This window comes from Platalea leucorodia, assembly GCF_965183815.1.
Source record: "Platalea leucorodia genome assembly, chromosome: 10".
In the NCBI taxonomy this organism is placed as follows: Eukaryota; Metazoa; Chordata; class Aves; order Pelecaniformes; family Threskiornithidae; genus Platalea; species Platalea leucorodia.
This window is the reverse complement of record NC_138832.1, coordinates 16,245,884-16,264,952: the sequence shown is the minus strand read 5'-3', so window position 1 is coordinate 16,264,952 and position 19,069 is coordinate 16,245,884. Positions and strand designations below refer to the sequence as shown.

Here is a 19,069-nt window from a genome sequence, read left to right as displayed (position 1 = left end):
ATTTCAATGCAGTAGCATCAAAACTAGATATTTACTGCTTGGTAGTGAGTAACCCTTTGAAAAGGGAGGAACAAAAATTCCTTTTTAATGAGTCACCACTTGGCAGTCAGAGATCAAAACCTTTTGCCTGTATTTCTGACTGCAAGATTGTATATACTTGGGTTTTTTTCAGTCTGTGTGACTTTATTTAAATCAACACAGTTAATTAAGAAAATAAGTAAGTTAAAGGAAGAGGAAAAGCAAAGTCCTCAAAAGTACCTGACCATCAGCATGATCCACTGGGTTACTAAAATACCAGATGAATTCAGAAATTATTTCTATATATAAATTTGGAATTGTGAAAATCCTAGTAAGATTTAAAGTAACTAGTCAAAGCAAAATGAAGTTATACTCAGTACCTATTCTGATAACTACATGAAATGCGTGTTCCATAATTATTCTTAACCTAATGAAAAAGTTTACATGCTATTGTATGGGGAAAAAGCTTCTCGTGTGTGAGTGGAACTGTGTATGACAAATGTCTTCGTAAAATATTCATTTGTTTATCTTTGCCCAAAACTTAACCTATGAAGATCTGTGACGGAGAACGAAACACTAAAATACGTGCCTGAGAGTAGATGCCATTTTTGTCTTTAAATATTTTCTTTCCCTCTATATCAAATTCTGAAGTTTCAGCAAAAAGGAAGGTACTATGATGCGATGTCAGAAGAGGGGGAAAAATCCACCTGCATTGGCATTATAGCCAAAGCAAAGAAATAAACCTAAATCATTCACACTGAGAGGGTCTTAGAGTAAGACGTACCTGCCTTTATTTCGAATATAATTTCCAACTATGTGAAAAGTCCCTAAAGGCCTCAGCTAGTAAGAAGCACTTATGATTTACAAAATATTTAACTAGTTAAGGATGCTTAGTGTGAAGGTTAAGGTAAAGCACTGTTATTCCCATTTTACAATGGACAAGTAAGAACCTGGGAACTATTTACTCCAAAAATTGCCTCCACCTCTGGAGGTCTGTGGGGCTACAGATAGTCAGACCCTTTGAAAAAAATCTTGACAGTTTTGAAATTAGAGTAGGCATTATTCGGGCTTGGCTTCTGCCTTAGGAAATCTCCAAATTGTTATATGAAAACTCATATCCACAAAAATTAGAGCAGGGGCTTACCGCTCACTCCACACAGCTATCAAACAGCCGTCCCGTGGAACTACTGATCAGCAAAGGCATCTCCATACTTTACTGTCAGCTCACTCAACCTTCCCGTCCCTTACATCAGTTGATCTTAATTTATGTTCAATTTACTTGTAGATTGGAAGTTATTAGAGTAAATAATTACAGTAACTGGTTACAGTTTGGGAATTGAGAGAACTGAAGAAAGAAGTCAGAGAAATAACCTGATATACTACCGGAACGAGAATCAATCATCCATCTCCTTCCATTAGTCTTTTTGGCAATCCTGTGTCACTGTTGTCACAAGCCTGGATAACGATGCCACATTAATTCTCCTTTGGAGAAAGGGACTACAAGATTTGACTCCGTAACTGTGTCCTATCTGACCTTGAGGAATCTTTGGGGGAAGTTTCCCATCAAATGCAGTTACAGTTTTCACTGAAGGAGAGTTACTGAGTTGGGCCCATGCTTTATAACTCGAATGCATGACACAAAATATACAACCAATCTTCTGTTTCCACTAGAAATAAATCATCAGTACATAACCAACGATTTTGCAGATCCAACCCTATGTGAGAAATTACATTTTCAAAGTCATTTCAACAAGCCTGCTCAGAGGTGACGGACACGGGGCATAACGAAGAGACAGCTACTGCAAATGTCTTACCTAACAACAACAGTTCTTTTAACTACATTTACCTAAACTGGAAATAGGCTGCATTTCCCAATCCAAACCTTCCCAAAGGAAAAAAAAAAAAAACAAACAACCAACCTTTGTTGTAAATATTACAGAACACAGAACTGGAAAAGAAGAAAGTCCTCCTATGTTTCATAACAGAAAGAGACTCACTCCCTTCCTTCAAGACTAGACGCTGCTCTCAATGCAACGTGAACTGCGGTATCGCTGATGTCAGTGTGAGCAGGCAGGAGAGGACATATGGCCTTTTGTACTGTTCCCAAGATGCCGCATGTTAAAAAAAAAAAAAAAAAAAAAAAAAGGGGAATTCAAAAATCATTCTCCAGGCTGGAAGAAAGCCAAGCCATCATAAATGTTTGTTTATTGCAATTTAGAAGACCTTTTTAGAAAAAAACAACAAGCTACTCTTCGATGTGTAATCCTAAACCCAAATGGTGGATGGGAATCAAGCAGAAACCATGCATGATTTTGGGGAAACCATGAATTATTTTGGGGAAACTTTTGCTGCCATGCTTATTTGAGTATTTCTCTGTAACTAGATATCATTTCTATTACTGTGGCTATGACTAATGAGTTAACAACACTATTTACACTAGTACTGTTGTATCATTAGAAACAACAAGATTATGTACTTTAATTCTAATGCCAGCGCAATTATTTTAACACCAAGTGTGTCAGATCTGACTCTATACCCCCTAAATTAATTTCAGAGTAGTGGCTAAATAAAATGACATACTTCTTTGTGCTTTTGTTATAACATGCTCATGTGCAGCAAACTGTGAAGAAAATGTAGTAATTAGAGGTTAAATTAATCCCTGACAGACAGGCAGCTTAGTAAAGCTAGGCCCTCTTCAGAAAACATAGCATAAAGCTTGCCAGTCTTTCAGAATTAGGCACAAAGAACAGGCAAGATTGGCAAGTCCCTCACCACTGCAATCCAACCGAAGGGTAACGCTGGAAAGTCAGAGTAAGCCGTGGAGCAGCCAATACCACCAGGCAGATCTTGTGACAAATGTGATTTAGGGCTCCCAGCAATTGGTGCTGCAGCCGCTCTGACTGCCTGATCAGGATCAACCACTTGAAATTAAAGACAACCTTTTGCACAGCAGAACAGGCTTCTAACCACCGTATAATCAACCTCGAGACGTTCATAAAAGCGAACAATGGCATTATATTTCACAACATCACTAGAAAGTTACCTCGCTGCTGCTGATTTTAATGCAGGTAATAGATTTCATTGCCCACAACAGAGTAAATGCACTGTGTTATTCTGAAAACAATAAATAGATAAGTCTCGGGTAGGTGTAATTCCTGAACCTGCTCAGAGTTCTGAGGTACTTAATTCTACAGAAAAAGAAACTTTCACAGAAATGCAAAAGAAAAAAAAAAATGCAAGACAAAAGAGGCAGCCAGATCATGTTGTTGATATCCAGTAAGTATTTCTTGTTTGTGCATGTCAAGAGAAGTAAATGTTTTTTCCGCTCTCTCTCGCTGTGGCACGACAAAAGTAGCCGGTTTTTAAATCCATGCAAATACAGCCTGTTATCAGACGGGGAGAAACCGAAGGGTGCTTGCTCTGCGCTGTGCAAAAAGCGCCCTGGCTTCCCCGCGCTGACAAATCCTGGCGCGGGAATTGCAGACGCACCGCCGCGTCCGTCCCGCTTGACGTACGCCGTACCTCCAAAGGTGGACGGTGCAAAAAACTGGCCTCCCCCTGGGCTAACACTGATGCCACTCAATAGATTGCCTGACATGGGGTGAAACAATAACGTAGTTAACACCCTCCCCTGCAGAGGTAATCTATATCATGTCTGCGACAGCCTGAGCCCCCAGCTGTCCCTGCCTGAACGGGAAAGCACAACAGGCAGCTGCAGTCGGATCACCAGGTAAATTCAAAAGACGAAGAAAAAAAGGAAAAAGCCTGTATTGTAATTAAAGGCAGAACAGTGGGCTTGCAGAGATTGCAGATCAGTGTGGGAGTGCGGTAACACCACCGGTGTTTCCATACTACCCAGATCATCAATTATTAACAAATTAGGACATGCCTGATGGGGTGCTTATGTAACACTTCTTTATCAATAAAACTGCCAAATCCCTTGCAGGGAAAAGCAGAGTGGATTTCAACGAGTCTAATACGACGCCTCCCTTTGGCCAGGGTACGAGGATGAATTCTGGTTTCCCCCTCCTCAGCCCGGCCGCCCATTCCCAAGGAGCAATCCTGGTCAGTCCGGCAGCCCCCGCTCGAAGCCCGGGGCGCACCCCAGCCCCCCGTGAGCAGCAGCCCTTTAATCAGGTCAGCGCTTATCAATGGCTCATTGTAGCCATGAGGCAGCGTGCAGAATAAAGGGCGATACAAAATCCCGCGTCCCCCTGCATCTCCCACTCCTGGGCCCCGCTGGCGCTTCACTGGCCCCACACAAACAGCCACTGGCCACGGGCTCCCTGGGCACAACCTACATCCCCTAGCCAGTCCAGCTGGCTGGGCTGCGTGGGAGGGAGGGGGAGAAGGAAACCCACAGCTCTTTCCCCTCCTCTACCCTTTGGGCACAACTGTTCCTCCCCAGGAGCACAGGGCCAGCTAAAATTCAGCCTGCAGAGCCGATCTCCTTCGCCCTGCTTCGTTCCCATCTCACTTCCTCCACCAGGCGAGAGCGAGCAGGGTGGGGGGCACAGAACAAGCCCCCTTCCCTGCTCAAGGGCCTGACCCTTGAGCCCTTAATTCTAGGATCAAATCTGGGTCTCATCTACTACAAAATAAAAAAGGACTGCTAGGCTAGGCCCTGACAGGAGAAAAGACTGGTGTGCTCTCCTACCACCCAGCCTAACAAACACCTTTTGGTTCATCCGAGATGCACACCAGAGTAAACAGCTTTAAAAAGAGCTGCTGCAACTTTGCAAGTACACGCTGCACAAAATAAGTATTTTCCTCTTGAAGGAAAGTAATGACTTAGTCATCCATTTTCTTCCTTTTAAAGAACAAAAATTATTATCAGTGAGGAGGCTTCCCAAGAGGAATAAAGACTCTTCATAGCCCATTTGCATTTGCTAGTTATCCCTCTCTGACTGCATCGCTCTCTGGTAGCGCAACTGGTGACTTTGAAAACGATGGAGTCATACCCCAAGAGCCATGAGCCCTGCTTACACTGTCACCCTGAGATACACTTTCGTTTTGAACAGAGCTAACAGGCTGGTCCATAGCAGCTGCAATGAAAAATACCTACCAGAAGACAAGGACATAAAGTGAAACCTTTAACTGACAAAGACTTCAATTTTCTGTGTGAAGCGCTAGCAGTAATAATAAAGAACACGGGAAGGAGACCGTGATGCAAGCAGAGACTGTTTTGCAAAGCTTCCCTTTAGCTGCTGGCAGCCCTGAAATGGGTTACAGAAAGTTAAAACTGTGTTATTGATCACTGCCTATTCTGCAGGGCTGTTTTGTTTTGTGTGTTTTTTTTTTAAATAAAACAGCCTTGTTCTTTTGCTATTTTCACTTAAAACAATACTCCAGTATCTTCCAATACCCAGTCCAATCTGAAACAACACTAACGAGGGTAGTATTAAACGCCTAAACAGTTTCTTCACACATTTGTTAAGCAATTGCTTTTTCAAGTGCACCCCTTTTACGGGCGCACAAAACAAAACTTACTACGAGTACACAACGGTATTGTGCGCATTTGGCATTTTACAGCCATGCTCTGAAGTTCCCCTTCAAAATTACTGGCAAGGAAGGAAGTTCTGCACAATTTTAGCACTCAACATCTGAAAAAATTAGAACAGTCCCAACTGTTCTTTGAGATGTATAAAAGAACAGTTGAAAAACTTACAGTTGACTGGTGCTACCTAGGTTACCCGTCAATGGCATTGAAACTGGTATATTATTAAGAGAGGTGTATGATGGGAATTGGTTTATTGTGCTGATCCATAGTAACCAACTCCTGTTCGTCCATCATTTATCTCTCTCACCAGCGACATATGGGTTTGTCTATTCACACTCTCAGCATTCTCTCTGCTCCAACAAACAGTCAGCCTTTTCTGCTGGGATAAGGAGGTTTTTTAGTTACATCCATTATGTGCGTATCAACATTTATGGCAGGAAGATAATTGCCAAAGAGCTCAGGGGGATAAAAGCTCCCTCTTTATAACACAAACCCCCTTAAAAAATCAATATTGATATAAAACAGTTCAACGCGAAGCCTTGGTGTGTCTTCTGCTTCCTTCAGTTCAAAATACTTTTTTTTTTTTTTTAACATAGCAAGTCAAACTGGAACGTCAGGTAGAAAGCCTTCCTAATGAGTTACGCCACTGCTCTTCCCATAGAGGAAAAAATAGCAGCGTACAATATTAATTGTTCCTTAAAGATGCGAGTGGCAAATGTGTCAGATATAAAGAGGGTTCCTTGGAGAGGCGCCAGCATCGTTTAAACTGATTTAGCTATCTTTATTTGGAGACCATACCAATTACTGATGAATTGTAAGTTATAGTCACCTTCGCCTAAATGTTGAAAAACGCTGACACTCAGAAACAGCCAGCGCGAGGGAACCGTGAAAACCTGGGGACCCTGCCTTTTTCCCTATTTAAGGAGCTCAGACAACCTTCTACTACTCCATCCCCCAGTTTGGATAAATCCATTTGTCACAGCTTTGGCAAGATTTACTTCACTTTCCCATGGCTATGTACTCATAAAAGTTATTTTAAGGCGACTTTCATCAGAGTAGCAAGTAACATAGAACATGTATTGATTAAATGACTGGGAACCAGTGAGTTGCACTGTACTTAACCTACAGGACGACTCGGGGATTTTACTTACTGTTGTCCTTGCCCTTGTGTTACCTTCTGCCTTCCTAACTTTTGTCTCTCTCCTGAAGCCAGCGCCGAGGCCGATCCTTCTCCTACCGCTGCAGCCAGGTTAGCGACCATTTCAGCCAGGGCAAGAGTGTCGGCCTGACACCTTGGATCATGAACTCCTGCAGTAAATCTTCCTGGATGCTCAGAAAGCATCTAGCACAATAGCTCCCTAATCCCATTTTAAATCTCTGAATGCTACCACATTGTAACATTTGTAACAAAGTCAGTAAAAAACCCAAACCAAACACGGGGTATTTATAAAACACTTCTACCTGTGTAACAGGAAGCCATACAAAAGAATTAAAAAAAATATAACTGCCTCCTGTAATTACTAATCCCTCCCCAAGCCCTTTAACAACTACCTTAGCTTTAAAAAAAAAAAAACAAGAGACTTTTCAGGTTCAAACTACTTAGTTACAAGGGACTAAAAGTGAAGCCCTGTCAATATTTGCTTTTCTGATTCTGAAGTATTAGTTAAAAGGATTAAAAATAGAGATGAAAAACCTCAAGTTAAAAAAAAAAAAAACCCTCTGAAAATAAAAAGCTAAATTAAATTTGAGCTGCTCAATTCTAAACATTAAACAGCTTTTCACTCACTGGAGAGGAGCTGTTAACTGCATATTACCTGCCTTACAATACATAGTATTTGTTTTTTATCCCTGAGCAACAGACTATTTCCTGGTTGAGTTTAAAAACTCAGTGACGTTCCAGTTTCAGCCCACACATGTGTGTCACTGTCAACGTCAGTGGCAGGAAAACATTAGAAGTCACCCCTTGCTAATGCTTTCCTAACATGGAATTTCCTTCTATCTCGCTCCCTCAGCCCACCTCCTCCCTTCAGCTGCGAGCATCCTTCCCAAATTCTCCCCCCCCCAACATATGGCAGGGAGAGGGAACTGAAAATGGTCAGTGCCAGAACCAGATCGCTGCTTTTTTAGGTGCTAGCGTGTAACTCGCTGAACTGCGCTCGCCTGCCTTTAACTTGGCGAGCGCGGCCGCAGGCAAGCAGCCCCCGGGCGGGGGAGCGTCTCCCACCCATGCAGGGGTTGGCCCCCCACCGCACTGCCAGTGCCTCCCACCCCCGCTCCGACCCCACTTGCAGTCAGCTTCTGGCACCGTAACCCACAAAATCCCGTTCCGGCGGGCAGCCCGGCTGCCCGGGGGCGGCGGGGAAAAGCCGGTACCGGGGGCCGGACACACAGCAAACGGCTGCCGGGTCCGGCAGGTTCAAGGCCGGTCCGGCTCCCTCTCTGCTGGAGGCACCATATGGTCCAGCTCGCACATCGGCAGCTTTATTTCCCCGAGGGGGAAGCGCCGGGAGGGGCGGCCCCCCTTGCCCCCCCAGCCCCCCGGGGCACGGACATCGGGCATTACCCGGGATTACGGGGCTAAGCGGGGAAGCACTCACGTTATATAACAGGGGGAGGGCTTCGCCCCTCCCGGCGCTCCCACATCCCTCCCTCCATCCTTCCCTCCCTCCCTCCTCCCTCCTCCCTCTCAGCCGGGGCGGCCGCACGGCAGCGGGAGGCGGCCGGAGCGACGGCGGGGGGAGCCCGGCGCCTCCGCCCCCGGCTCGGGGAAGGGGCCAGACGCAGTTAATCTCCCCGCTGGCGGGTCGGGGGAGGGACTGCGGGGTGTCCCGTCCCCCCCGCCCCCGGTGCCGGAGGAGGAGGAGGCGGCAGGCTCTCCGTGCAGCGCCCGTGCCAGGAGGCTCCCTGCAAGCGGCCGGTGCCGAAGGGCTCATCTGCTTCCGACGGGAAGAGGCGAGGCGATCCCGCGGCCGCGCACCGCGGAGCTGCCCGGCCGATCGCGGCTCGGCGGCGCCGCCCGGCCCCCGCTGCCCAGCGCCGGGCTCCGCCGCCTCCCCCCGCCGCCCCGCCGGGAGCGCGGTGGAAAACAAAAGCGGCCTTTTAATTTATTGTTCCGGGGGGGGGGGGGGGGGGGGGCGGTGTGAAAGGAAACCAAAGCCCGTTTTCTTCCAAGAAACGGCCGTTCTCCCCGGGATCCCTCCGAGTCACCCTGGTGACAGACCCCCGCCAGCCAAACCCGAACAAAAGCCGCGGTGCCCTCGGCCCCGCCGCTCCCCCGGGCCGAGCAACAGGCCGGGGCGGGCGGCGGAGCAGGGATCGCCGCGGCCGGGGGGAGAGGGGCAGCCCCCGCCTTAGGAGGAGACGTGGGACCGAGTCAGCCAGCGCCTTGTTTACCCTGCAATTGCTCTAACCCCCGATCTTAATCACAGGATGAGAAACCAAAACAGTTTAAATCGTGAGTCAGCACGCATTTTATTTCAAATGCATGTACAGCCTCCGAGAGAGCGGCAAAGGCGCCGCGTTTGCTCCATCTCCCTCACTTCGGGGCTGCTCCCGCTTGGAGAAACGCGCAGCCACACGCACCCCCGCCAGAAAGGAGGGGGCCGAGCGCCGGGCTCCGCACTCTCTTCAGGAATAACCGGGGGCTCCTTCTGGGCTCGGCGGAGCCTTTTGTTCAAAATCCTGCCTATACAACGTGCGCTTCAGCCTCCCAAAATAACCAGGCACGCCGCTGCCAACACACATACCAGGAGTCATTAGAAAAATAATCCTAATCGAGACGAGCGCTAGCCCCTCTGCGTGCGACGCCTTCCCCCAGGAGCCCCCCGGCGCTGACGGGCTTAGCCTGCCCTGCCTGCGGGAGCCGAGTTTCCAGGGGCCCCGCAGCGCCGGGCTGAGCCGGCCGGGCCGCGGGGCCGTGCTGACGCGGGGCCGGGACGGGCCGGCGGCGCTGCCCGCACCGGCAGCCCGCTCCCCCCGCCCGCCGCCGCCGCTCCACCCCGGCCGAGACCGGCAGCCGCCACCTCCCGCCCCGGCGGGTGGCCGCACCGGCAGCGACACCCGAAGCCGCGGAGCGGGGGCTCGCCCCCCGCCGGCCCCGGAGCCCGCCGCCGGCCTCCCCGCCGCCACGCACCGGCTGCCCCGCCGGAGACCGCGCCGCCCCGGAGATCACCTTCCTCACCACCATTTTAAAGCCCACGGACCCCCTCCCTGCCGCCGCAAGCCACAGCCTCCCTCCCCTCCGGGGCTGACACCGGCTCTCGCCAGAAAGGAGGGCGCAATCTGCACCCCCAGTCCCGGCCGCTGCCCTCCCCGAGCCCGGCGCAGCCCCCGCAGCACCGCGCCGCCGGCGAGGCCAGCACAAGGTGGGCACTTTCTTGAACCGCGTCTGCAAACTTTACAGCCCGGGCTGAGAGCTGCAGCCGCGCCGAGCCGGGGCGAGCAACTATTCCCAGGGTGTTTAAGTCCTTTTAAATCAACTCCTACTTTTCCAGTCCGTATCGATTTCAAATGCTACTTACTGGAATATGTGGCTCCATGCGTGGTGCTTCTACCCGCTGGGAAACCAGCAGCATCTTGGACTGGGGATCAGCCGGCTTTTAGATCCACTTTGGCTGTATTTAGCAAAACCCAGCACCGCAGAGGACTCTGAGACTGTTTTCTCCTTTTAGGTTCCAGACAAGTTCATCCTGGCGTTGCAGTTTGCTAATGATTCACTGTCTGTCTCAATCTGCTCACTACATTTCCATCAACCCACAGCTTCCTCACTTAGAAGGTGGAGTTTGCGGGGTTTAAGTTACTGATAGGCATATCTAAGTGCTGTGTCACTCAAAGAGGAGGAGACACACACTCTCACACGCACACACACACACACACACACGAACGGCTCCGGGCTTAAAGGGGCAGCGACACTTTCTGCTCTTTAGAAACTGGAAACCTCGCAGATCCAAGGATTTTATTCTTTTTTTCTTCTGTGCATGAAGGCGAAAATCATGCAGCCCATGGGCAGTATTTTAACACGCGAAAAGCTGCTTAGCATGTTTAGCGCCTTCTTTGTGGAGCTTCGAGTTCATTTCATACAAAAGTAGGGTAGCTCAGAAATAATTAATGGATAATTTTTTTTTTCCAAATCAAAGTGTAAAAATCACTGACAAGATAGCCCGAGGCATGAAGTGTAAAGGTTTGAGTTATTCTTAAAAAGTGTAGTTCCCTGTCTCTTTACGCCACCGCAAGACGACACTCAGCACTTGTAACACTCATAAAAGGGTTAAACTCATCTCGCACAGGTGAACCCAGGTTACCAAGAAGGAAACAGTAGAGTTGTTTCATTTTCCCCCTTTGTGCTATGTATTTTTGAAGACAGATACGATTCTGAATAGAGAGCTCCCATAAAACCACGCACTTCTCGTATGACTACAAATGTGCTTGTTACAAGCTGCAATCTCTGAATATTAATTTTGACAGACCATCGACTGAAAGCTGAGAACCTGTTCAGACCTCCTCTTGGATTGTGCGGAAAGGCCCGGGAAGAGCAAGCTGCAGGCAGCGAGGAGAGCACGCTGGGTCCACAAATAATTGCTTGTATAATTTCATTTCATTACCTTGCTAAATCAGTACAACTGTCACTCCTGTCCTGATACATCGGAGACGCTAGAAACCCTGTCCCGGTACACTGACTCGATGGATGAGATGCGGAAGACACAGTACCATTTCTAATAAAATGTCTCAATTTTGTAGTCATGCCTAAAATAGTAATATTTGTAAATTATGCTCTATAAAATTGAGAAGAAAGTTATTTGAATAAAACTCAATTACTGTGGCCAAATACATCCAAGTGGAGCCAGAATCTGGCCTCACTTTCCTGAAAGTCTTCCACACAGCACCCATCTTCAACTTGCAGTTGACTTACAGACCAAACCCGACTTCGTATCCCGAGTTAATAAATATCAGCCATATCAGTTCATCAACAGAGAAAAGTTTGTTTTCACCTTTGCTGAAGCCTCTAGCTTTCCTGTGCCTGCTGTAACAACAGGCCCACTCCCCTGAGCAGTATGTCTGTTACTTCAGTTCGCATTGTTTGGAAGTTTATTCATTTGTTTTTCTAATGACTTTGCTTTCTATATTATTTAAAATTACTTCAATGTATTTTGTCTATTGAAAAAAAGCAGCACAAAAATAATAAACGTGTGTGGGTGTGAGCACCCTGAATTCTACAGACTTTGAGGGCTGGATCTCGAAAGGTTTCGGTGTCTAAGGGGAGGCGTATGGGTTTGTTGGGCTGCCCAGATCGAATCCACAACCGTGCCTGAGGTGCCAGGGCTCAAACACAGCATTAGGGTATCACCATGGGATCTAAAAGAGCCAACATGCTGAGCCGGAGTCACCTAAAATGAGCAGCTCAGTGGAGACAGGCATTCATCATGCATGAATTAATTAAGCTCCACCTGCAAGGAGGTGCTGCTGTCTGCCCAGTATGCAATGTCTGGGACCTCCCCTGAAGGTATCCGTGTGTGTGTAAGGGCTCCCGTCTATCAGCCTGGAGTTTTTTGGACTAAAATATGCATGTATGAAACGTGTGGGACAGTGGGATTCCCACATTCTGTGGATATACCGGACCTACTGACAACACCACAACCAGATGAGGAACGCGTGGTAGGTCCATGTCAGTTTTTCTATGCAGCACCTACAGGGCACAGCAGTCATTTGTCCAGAAGTTTTGGACAAACCATGTCATTCATGACTCTTGCCAGACATCTGAAGTTCCTGACAAATGGCAGAAGTCCTAAGGACTGTCATTTGCTTTGTTCACTTCATAAAACTAGACCAAAGGACTTCCCCAAAAGGAAGACGACAGGAGTAGGGTGCATAGGAGTCCTGCCTGTACCTGCTGATGCAGCAGGAACGATGCTGCTGCCTTTAGTTGTCAAGGGGATCTGCTTGCCAGACTGTGGTTTGTGTTCCCCTCTGTAAGGTGGGACACACTCTCAGACGGAAATCAAATTGAGGCAAGTACTTTTATCTGTCAGTCAGCCCACAACAGAATTGTGGCAACGTTTTCTGCTTTTGAACCTACTGGCTCACGCTGCACAAGGTCTGGAGGTCTGGATTTCACTCTGGCAGCCCGGTGCCAAGCGTCCCCCCGCTGCCAAGCGCGGTGCTCTGGACTGATCAGGCGAAGCTGTAAGGCAAGCGCTGGGATGCTCAACAGTGTCACGACACGGACAGGTCTGGGTGCACACAGAAGCCTAATTCCAGGCAGTGTGAGCATTTAACAAAAAAGTAACACTCTTGCAGAGATCACTCATTTTCAGCGATGGGTAATGGCTAAGCAGGGGATTTCAGGGTTGCAGTTTTAGTCTTTGGTGATTAAATTATGAGCCCTTTCTTCAGGCATATTCACTAGAGCTGACCTGGGGGAATCCCTGGCTGCTCTGGAATCAATGACAAAACTTTCACTGGCTTCTTCGGGGCAGTATTTTATCTTCCTAGGCTAGGCCTACCCTAAGCAAATTGCAGACTATCTTATTATTGTGTTTCTGTCTTATTTTGAAAAGGTGAGCCATGGGATTCTGCAGAAAAGAAGCAATCCGAAGGGCATCAAGGCTGTTGTTATGGCCACAGGCTGAGGCTTGCCAGAATGTATCCTGGTACCTCAAATGCTTCCCCCAAGGCTGGGCATCGAACCTGCGCCTGACTGGCTGGGATTAATCCTGTTCTTTATCAATTTTACAGTAGTTTGCCATATTTTACTTAGCATCTTTAATAGCCATAGAAAATACAATTTGCTTTGTTCACTTAATAAAACTAGTGTTAATTTCTTTCCAAATAGAGATGTCTTATTCAAAAGCCTATTCTGAGAGCTGAGAAGTTATAACTGTATCTAAAAAAATAACAAACTGATGAAAGGAGTGCACTGAACCGTATCTTTTCTGAAACAAACAAACAAACAAACAAACAAACAAACAACAAAACAACAAACAGGACCAATGCTTGTCCTCTACGCCATAGTTTTTGAAAAAGCAGTATCTTTTTACCTATCTAAGGAGAACTGTTAGTTGGAAAGCTGCAATGTGCTCAATAACTGCCCAATGTTATGCTCACCAAGCGAAAGGATCACGCACTGGCAGACAACCTTCACGAGTTGCATGAGCAACAGGCACTGCCAATACGAGGTGGCCAAGGGCGAGAGAAGCGATTTGCATCTGTCAGGTTGGTGTGAACTAAACATGCCAAAAACTGAGCGTCCAGGTAACCTTAATGCTGGGACTCTGCTCTCCCAGGAGAACCGTGCCTGACTCCCAGCTGGCCTCGGGATGTTCCTGACATCAGCAAGGACAACGAAAGTCCGAGCAGACAAGGGCTGCTCCGCGGCACGTCTTGTACACTGAAGGGAAGCAGCGACTGAGCAGGGCAAGGATTCACCATGGATTCACTGAAGGATTCACACATTTGTCAGTGACCCAGAATCAGATGGATGGAAACCACGTGATGCTTGCTACTTGCATATTTTTGACCTGAAATCAGGTAAAATCAATGGCTTTGGCTGAAATACACTTTGAGTGTATGTTTATTGGGAGCTAAAACGCAAAGCTCCCAGGGAGTAAAATCACATGAACTGCAACAGATCTACACAAGTCTTCATAAGCTAAAAGAAGAGATTGTCCTAATTCTACCCGAAATACAAACCCTTAGCATGTGAGAATGAGGTGCAAAATTCAAGGGAGTGATGTAAAAACTGGGATGTGGGTAACTCCTTCCCACAGCAAAGATAATTATTAGGCTGAACATAAACAAGGTGATAAGGAAGAATATAAAAAAAGATGAAATTATTCCTCTGATAGAAAATGACAGAAAACCCCCACAAATCCAACTGTGTTTGCTTTCAAGGAATGAAGACAACTGTGGTATAATTACAAGCCAGAGTAATATAAGTAAGAAGGTAAGAATTCAAAGGTGCACCTAACCGGTATTTTTCTTCTGGATATCAGCGATATCTATTTTCAAAAAGTACTTAATTAAACTGTGGAGATCATTACCATGGGTGGACATTTTAGAATAAATGGGTTCAAAAGGGATTGGAAGTACTTATGGAAGGGAAATTCATCAGTGGCTATTTAACACGAAGGTCTGGATGTGACCTCTGGTTCTGAACCACTAAATGCTGGAAGCTGGCAGGCGACATGAGGGGAGGAAGGACTCTCTCTGTCCATGCCTTGTGTACAAAGCAGGTTCTTTCCTAAGGGTCTAGTAGCAGCCACTTCAAGGCACAGATATTGGCCTGATGAATCTTAGGTTTGACTAGTCAGTATTGCATTTCTTATGCTAGATTAGATCCGTGATCTAGCTAATTTGGTATCTTGTCTCTGACCACGGGTGATAGCTGATGCTTCAGAGGACAGAAAATAAACCCTTACTGAACAATCGCGGGACAAATTGCATGTAGCAGTGCCGGTTTCTTAGCAAGTTTCCTCCTAGGGATAGACAATTTGTAACTGGCCGATGCCCAGAACCGGGAGGGCTCGTGTCCTTTGTGTACTTCCCCCATAGTACGCTATAATAGATTGGGGATGAGATTTCTAATGCATGCAAAATTTCGATTCATTTCTGAACCCAGTATACTATTAACATCAGTAACATCATGTGTTGAGTAAAACAGCATCTCAGGTCATTTCTGAATGTGTTTAATTGGATGTCCTTTTTTTCCTAGTAAAAGTGTATGGGAAATACCTGAAAACAGACAAATTGCATCAATTAACAATTTTAACTTCCTCAGTAATGCTTGCTACACTAAGTAATTTTATAAGTCGTGTAGAAAAATGTGTATAGTTGTTAATGTATCAACTCTAATTTTTTAAAGAAACATTACCTTCAGGAAAATAGGAAGCTTCAAGGAAAAAGCTTTTATTTGTGAGCAGTTAACTAAAGGGTTTCAGCATGGCCTTCGTTGATTTGGACATGAAAGAAGAACACAGTTGGTCACCTTTTCCTTCAGTAGGTCATTATTGACGTGAGTGTCCATGGAAGAGCGTATAGGTAAAATCATCAAAGGACGGACTGGCATGCTAGTATTTCAGCAGGTACATGAACCAGTTTAGGAAATTAATCAAAGTGAATGCTGATTTTGTCTTTTATACAGAAAACCAGACACAGATCTAACCAGAATCTCTGTGCTTAGGCATTAAGAGGTGACAATGCTATTAGTAATTTCCTCATTTTTTCATAGAAAGGTACATAGCATAAAGTATGTAGCTTCTACTAAAGTATAGGTTAAAATCATGTTGTTAATGTCTGCTTGGTTGCCAAGTGCTTGTTCCAAATTGATCTACTTTGAGCTTATATTTTAAATACAGAAATCAATTATTTGCATAGCTCAGAGATACACTTAAGCACATGCTTAACATTATGTATGACTCTCAGAAATTGAAGGGATTACTTGAGTGCTTAGGTAAGCACACAGAGACATCTGCACCATCAGCACGGGTGTGGATCAAGTCTTGCTTGCGTGAGGCAAAATCCCAGCCCTACTGACATCCCAAACTCAAGACCACTGCTCAAAATTTTTTCATGTAAACAAAAGTCTGTTGATCTCATCCAGGCATTCATTTTTACTTGAGCGAAGTCTGGCTTGCAGGATTTAGCTCTGCAATATTTTACCTCTCTTCATCTCTCCTTGCAATCAGGCCATACAAAGTTGCAAAGCGCTCTAAGCGCAGATCTCCACCATGACTGAGGCTAGGAAGCAGTGCTAGAAGAATATCAAATACCTGATGCACCTTCGCCAAGGCCAAAATATTCTATAGAAAGGCTGAATTATGACCAACGCGTTTAACTGTCTTTGTACAGGACTTAGGGTCATTTCAATTCTGATCGTCTTGCAGCTAATAAGATTTTCCATTAAAAATATGGAAGATGATACAAGTCAACGGGATGTCACATTTAATAGCTCTATTGTTAGCAACAATACATTGAAAATGTTTGATAATTAATGGCATTTCTCCAGTTCTGAAAGTGCATGAAACATCTTCCCTCGTGATTTCAGACGTGTGCTCCCCGTGCGGTCGCTGCTGGCTTTGCCCGGGGAGCACAGACTGCGCTGGCCTTTCTCACTGAAGGCGTCGGGCTGTAGGGGCGCGGGCTGGCAGGGCTGAGGCCACCGCACATTTCACCTGCAGCCTCAGTTAAGAATCAAAGCCATCATATGCTCAACCGAAAATGTACATGCAAATACACAGGCACCATTTAAATGAGCCTGTGTTTGCAACGCCTGTCACTACCCAGGAGATGCCTTCTCTCCAAGCGTTACGTTCAGTAGCGTTCTCACATTTGTCAGTTGCTGCAGAGCTCCCGCAGCCAAGTGGGCACAAAAGCAGCTTCCAGCCGATGGCAGGGGTGTCGGATCAGGAGCAAACGGTCACAGGCGTCACTTGCCAAATTTCCAAGTTAGCAATAGGCCTGGGCAATAGGACACTCTTATTCGACTCCTGTACCTGACTGCAAGCAAGGCACCACTCAGAAGATACAATAATGCAAAAAAGGCTTAGTAATAATTCTAGCTTTGCTCTTTTCTCACTGCTGGATCATACAGTTCATACGCACATGCAGTGATCAGGAAAGACGGACCTGCCTCAACTCCTCTGGAAGTCAACAGCAAGGCAGATTCTGGCCCATACCTGATACAAGAAAGTCCAAATTGCTGTAAATATCTAAGTCTGCAAAAATGGTTCTATAGTCATTGTTTTTAAGACAAGATCACATAATTTTGTTTCCCTCGGGAAACACACACCTTTCTTCCTTAATTTTCCCTTTCATTCCTAGAGTTGTCCTCTCTTTGCTAGAGCTGACACTATTTTTTAAAGCATTCTCTATTTCATGACTGTCAAACTATTCGTTCCATGCCAGATACATGGCAAAGTTACATATTCTTCAACTCAAAACAATTTACATGAATATTCATAAACTACCTGATGGCAGAATTGGCCCTGAGATTTAAAACCATAAAGCCCACAGAAACAAATGTTACCCTCTTCCCTTTGTCAGAGATCCCTTGGATCAAGCATAGAAATTATACTTTTATGCAGTTGTCAAGAAAATGCAAAACCAATGCATGAAACATCGTATGTTCTGTTTATTAAAGAGTGTCTGTGATGATACAGATATTCAGCCAGACTAGGATGTTGCCAATGTCAGTTTGTGATTTACTAGAAATTATTGATTTCAAATCTTGGTTTCCCAGGGCTACTGAGAGTATCCTGTCATATAAATATGCATCCATTTGCTAGCGGCTGCAGCCTTGTATAAAAATGTGTGTTGTCTCAACTACTGTCAGATTTCTTGAGCCAAAAAATAAAGCTCTACTTCCCTTCAGTGCAGGAACGAATACCAGCTATTAAGATACATTTCTATGTCCAATACAATATCAACATGACTTGCACAAATACGGCATCCATCCAGAATTATACATTTTGTTATTAAAATGAATGAGAAGGCACTGTCCTGAGAAACTGCACCCCCGCACCCCCCCGAAGGAAATTACTCAGGAGATTTCACAGAGCATCTTTAAAGTACAAGACAGGTACAGCCTCAGACTTCTCGTACAGCTCAAGAAACAGCTTGAATTTAACTACTTTTAGGTAGTTAAATCTTTTAGGTAGATCTGTCACGAGCAAGTTACACAACATGCAAGTGCAAAAGGATGGTGGGGATAGGAACTCTCTGTTCATTAGGGCCAAGAGTAGTAGTTGAATTGCCAGCACTTGTAAAGATTAGACAGAAAGGAGAATACCACCATGAGCTGCTGGGAGTTTGGGCATGTGTGTTCTCTCAGCCTGTCCCCCCTAGGTCCTGCTGTTCCCCTGCCCATCTTCTGCTCCTGGTCACCTGGCACATTCCTGCACAGCCTTTTTTTCATTTGGCCCTACTACTCCTTAAGGCTTTCTCTTGGTCCTTCTGCTGTGCTCACACCTCTAATCCCAGCTGCCCACTCTGCTGCCTTCCCTTCCCCAAGGGAAACGCTCCTGGCTGGAGACGGGTCTGTCTCTGACTTGTGGACTTTACAGATCAACAAGAGAGCCCATGAGGTTTTGGGCCTTTATGGTTCAGTCATCAGCTGCTTATGGAAGTTCGACAGCATTTGTGGGACTCAGTGAAAGGTGCTGACAATTCTGCATGCAGAGTTTGGTGCATACCCATCTCAGCATTAAGAGCATGTTTTTGTTTTTATATTTTTCTCCAAAAGAGAAATCTCTTTTTTACCATCACTTTTCTCAAGTCACTTGCATGTCATAATGAGTTCTCTGTTTACTAAAATACAAAACCTTCAGGGCTGACAGCAGTGGCAGAAACGGTGGAATCAACAGGATTGCATTTTCTTTTGTCTTGTCACTTCACCCTCACTTGTTTTGGTACAGTGCAGAACAGGCTCACTTCGGGAACAGCAGGGAAGGGCACAGCCCTCACACGACCAGCCAGGCTAACCTTTGCAGGTAAAGATTGCGAGAGGTCCACGAACCAGCTTCCCTCCCTCCCTTCTGCCATGGCTAGTGCAGCTGGGGA

The 19,069-nt window shown here is 46.1% G+C and overlaps 1 protein-coding gene across 1 annotated transcript in view; it reads right to left on the bottom strand.

Annotated features, from left to right (window-relative positions):
• MAMLD1 (mastermind like domain containing 1) overlaps positions 1-10,209 on the bottom strand; it is an 83,457-nt gene extending 73,248 nt beyond the window's left edge. The window contains exon 1 of the mRNA XM_082322890.1: positions 10,039-10,209. Coding sequence (XP_082179016.1) covers positions 10,039-10,092 — 54 coding nt within the window. The 5' untranslated portion in view covers positions 10,093-10,209. The remainder of the gene's footprint in view (positions 1-10,038) is intronic.
• Positions 10,210-19,069: the final 8,860 nt, after the last annotated feature.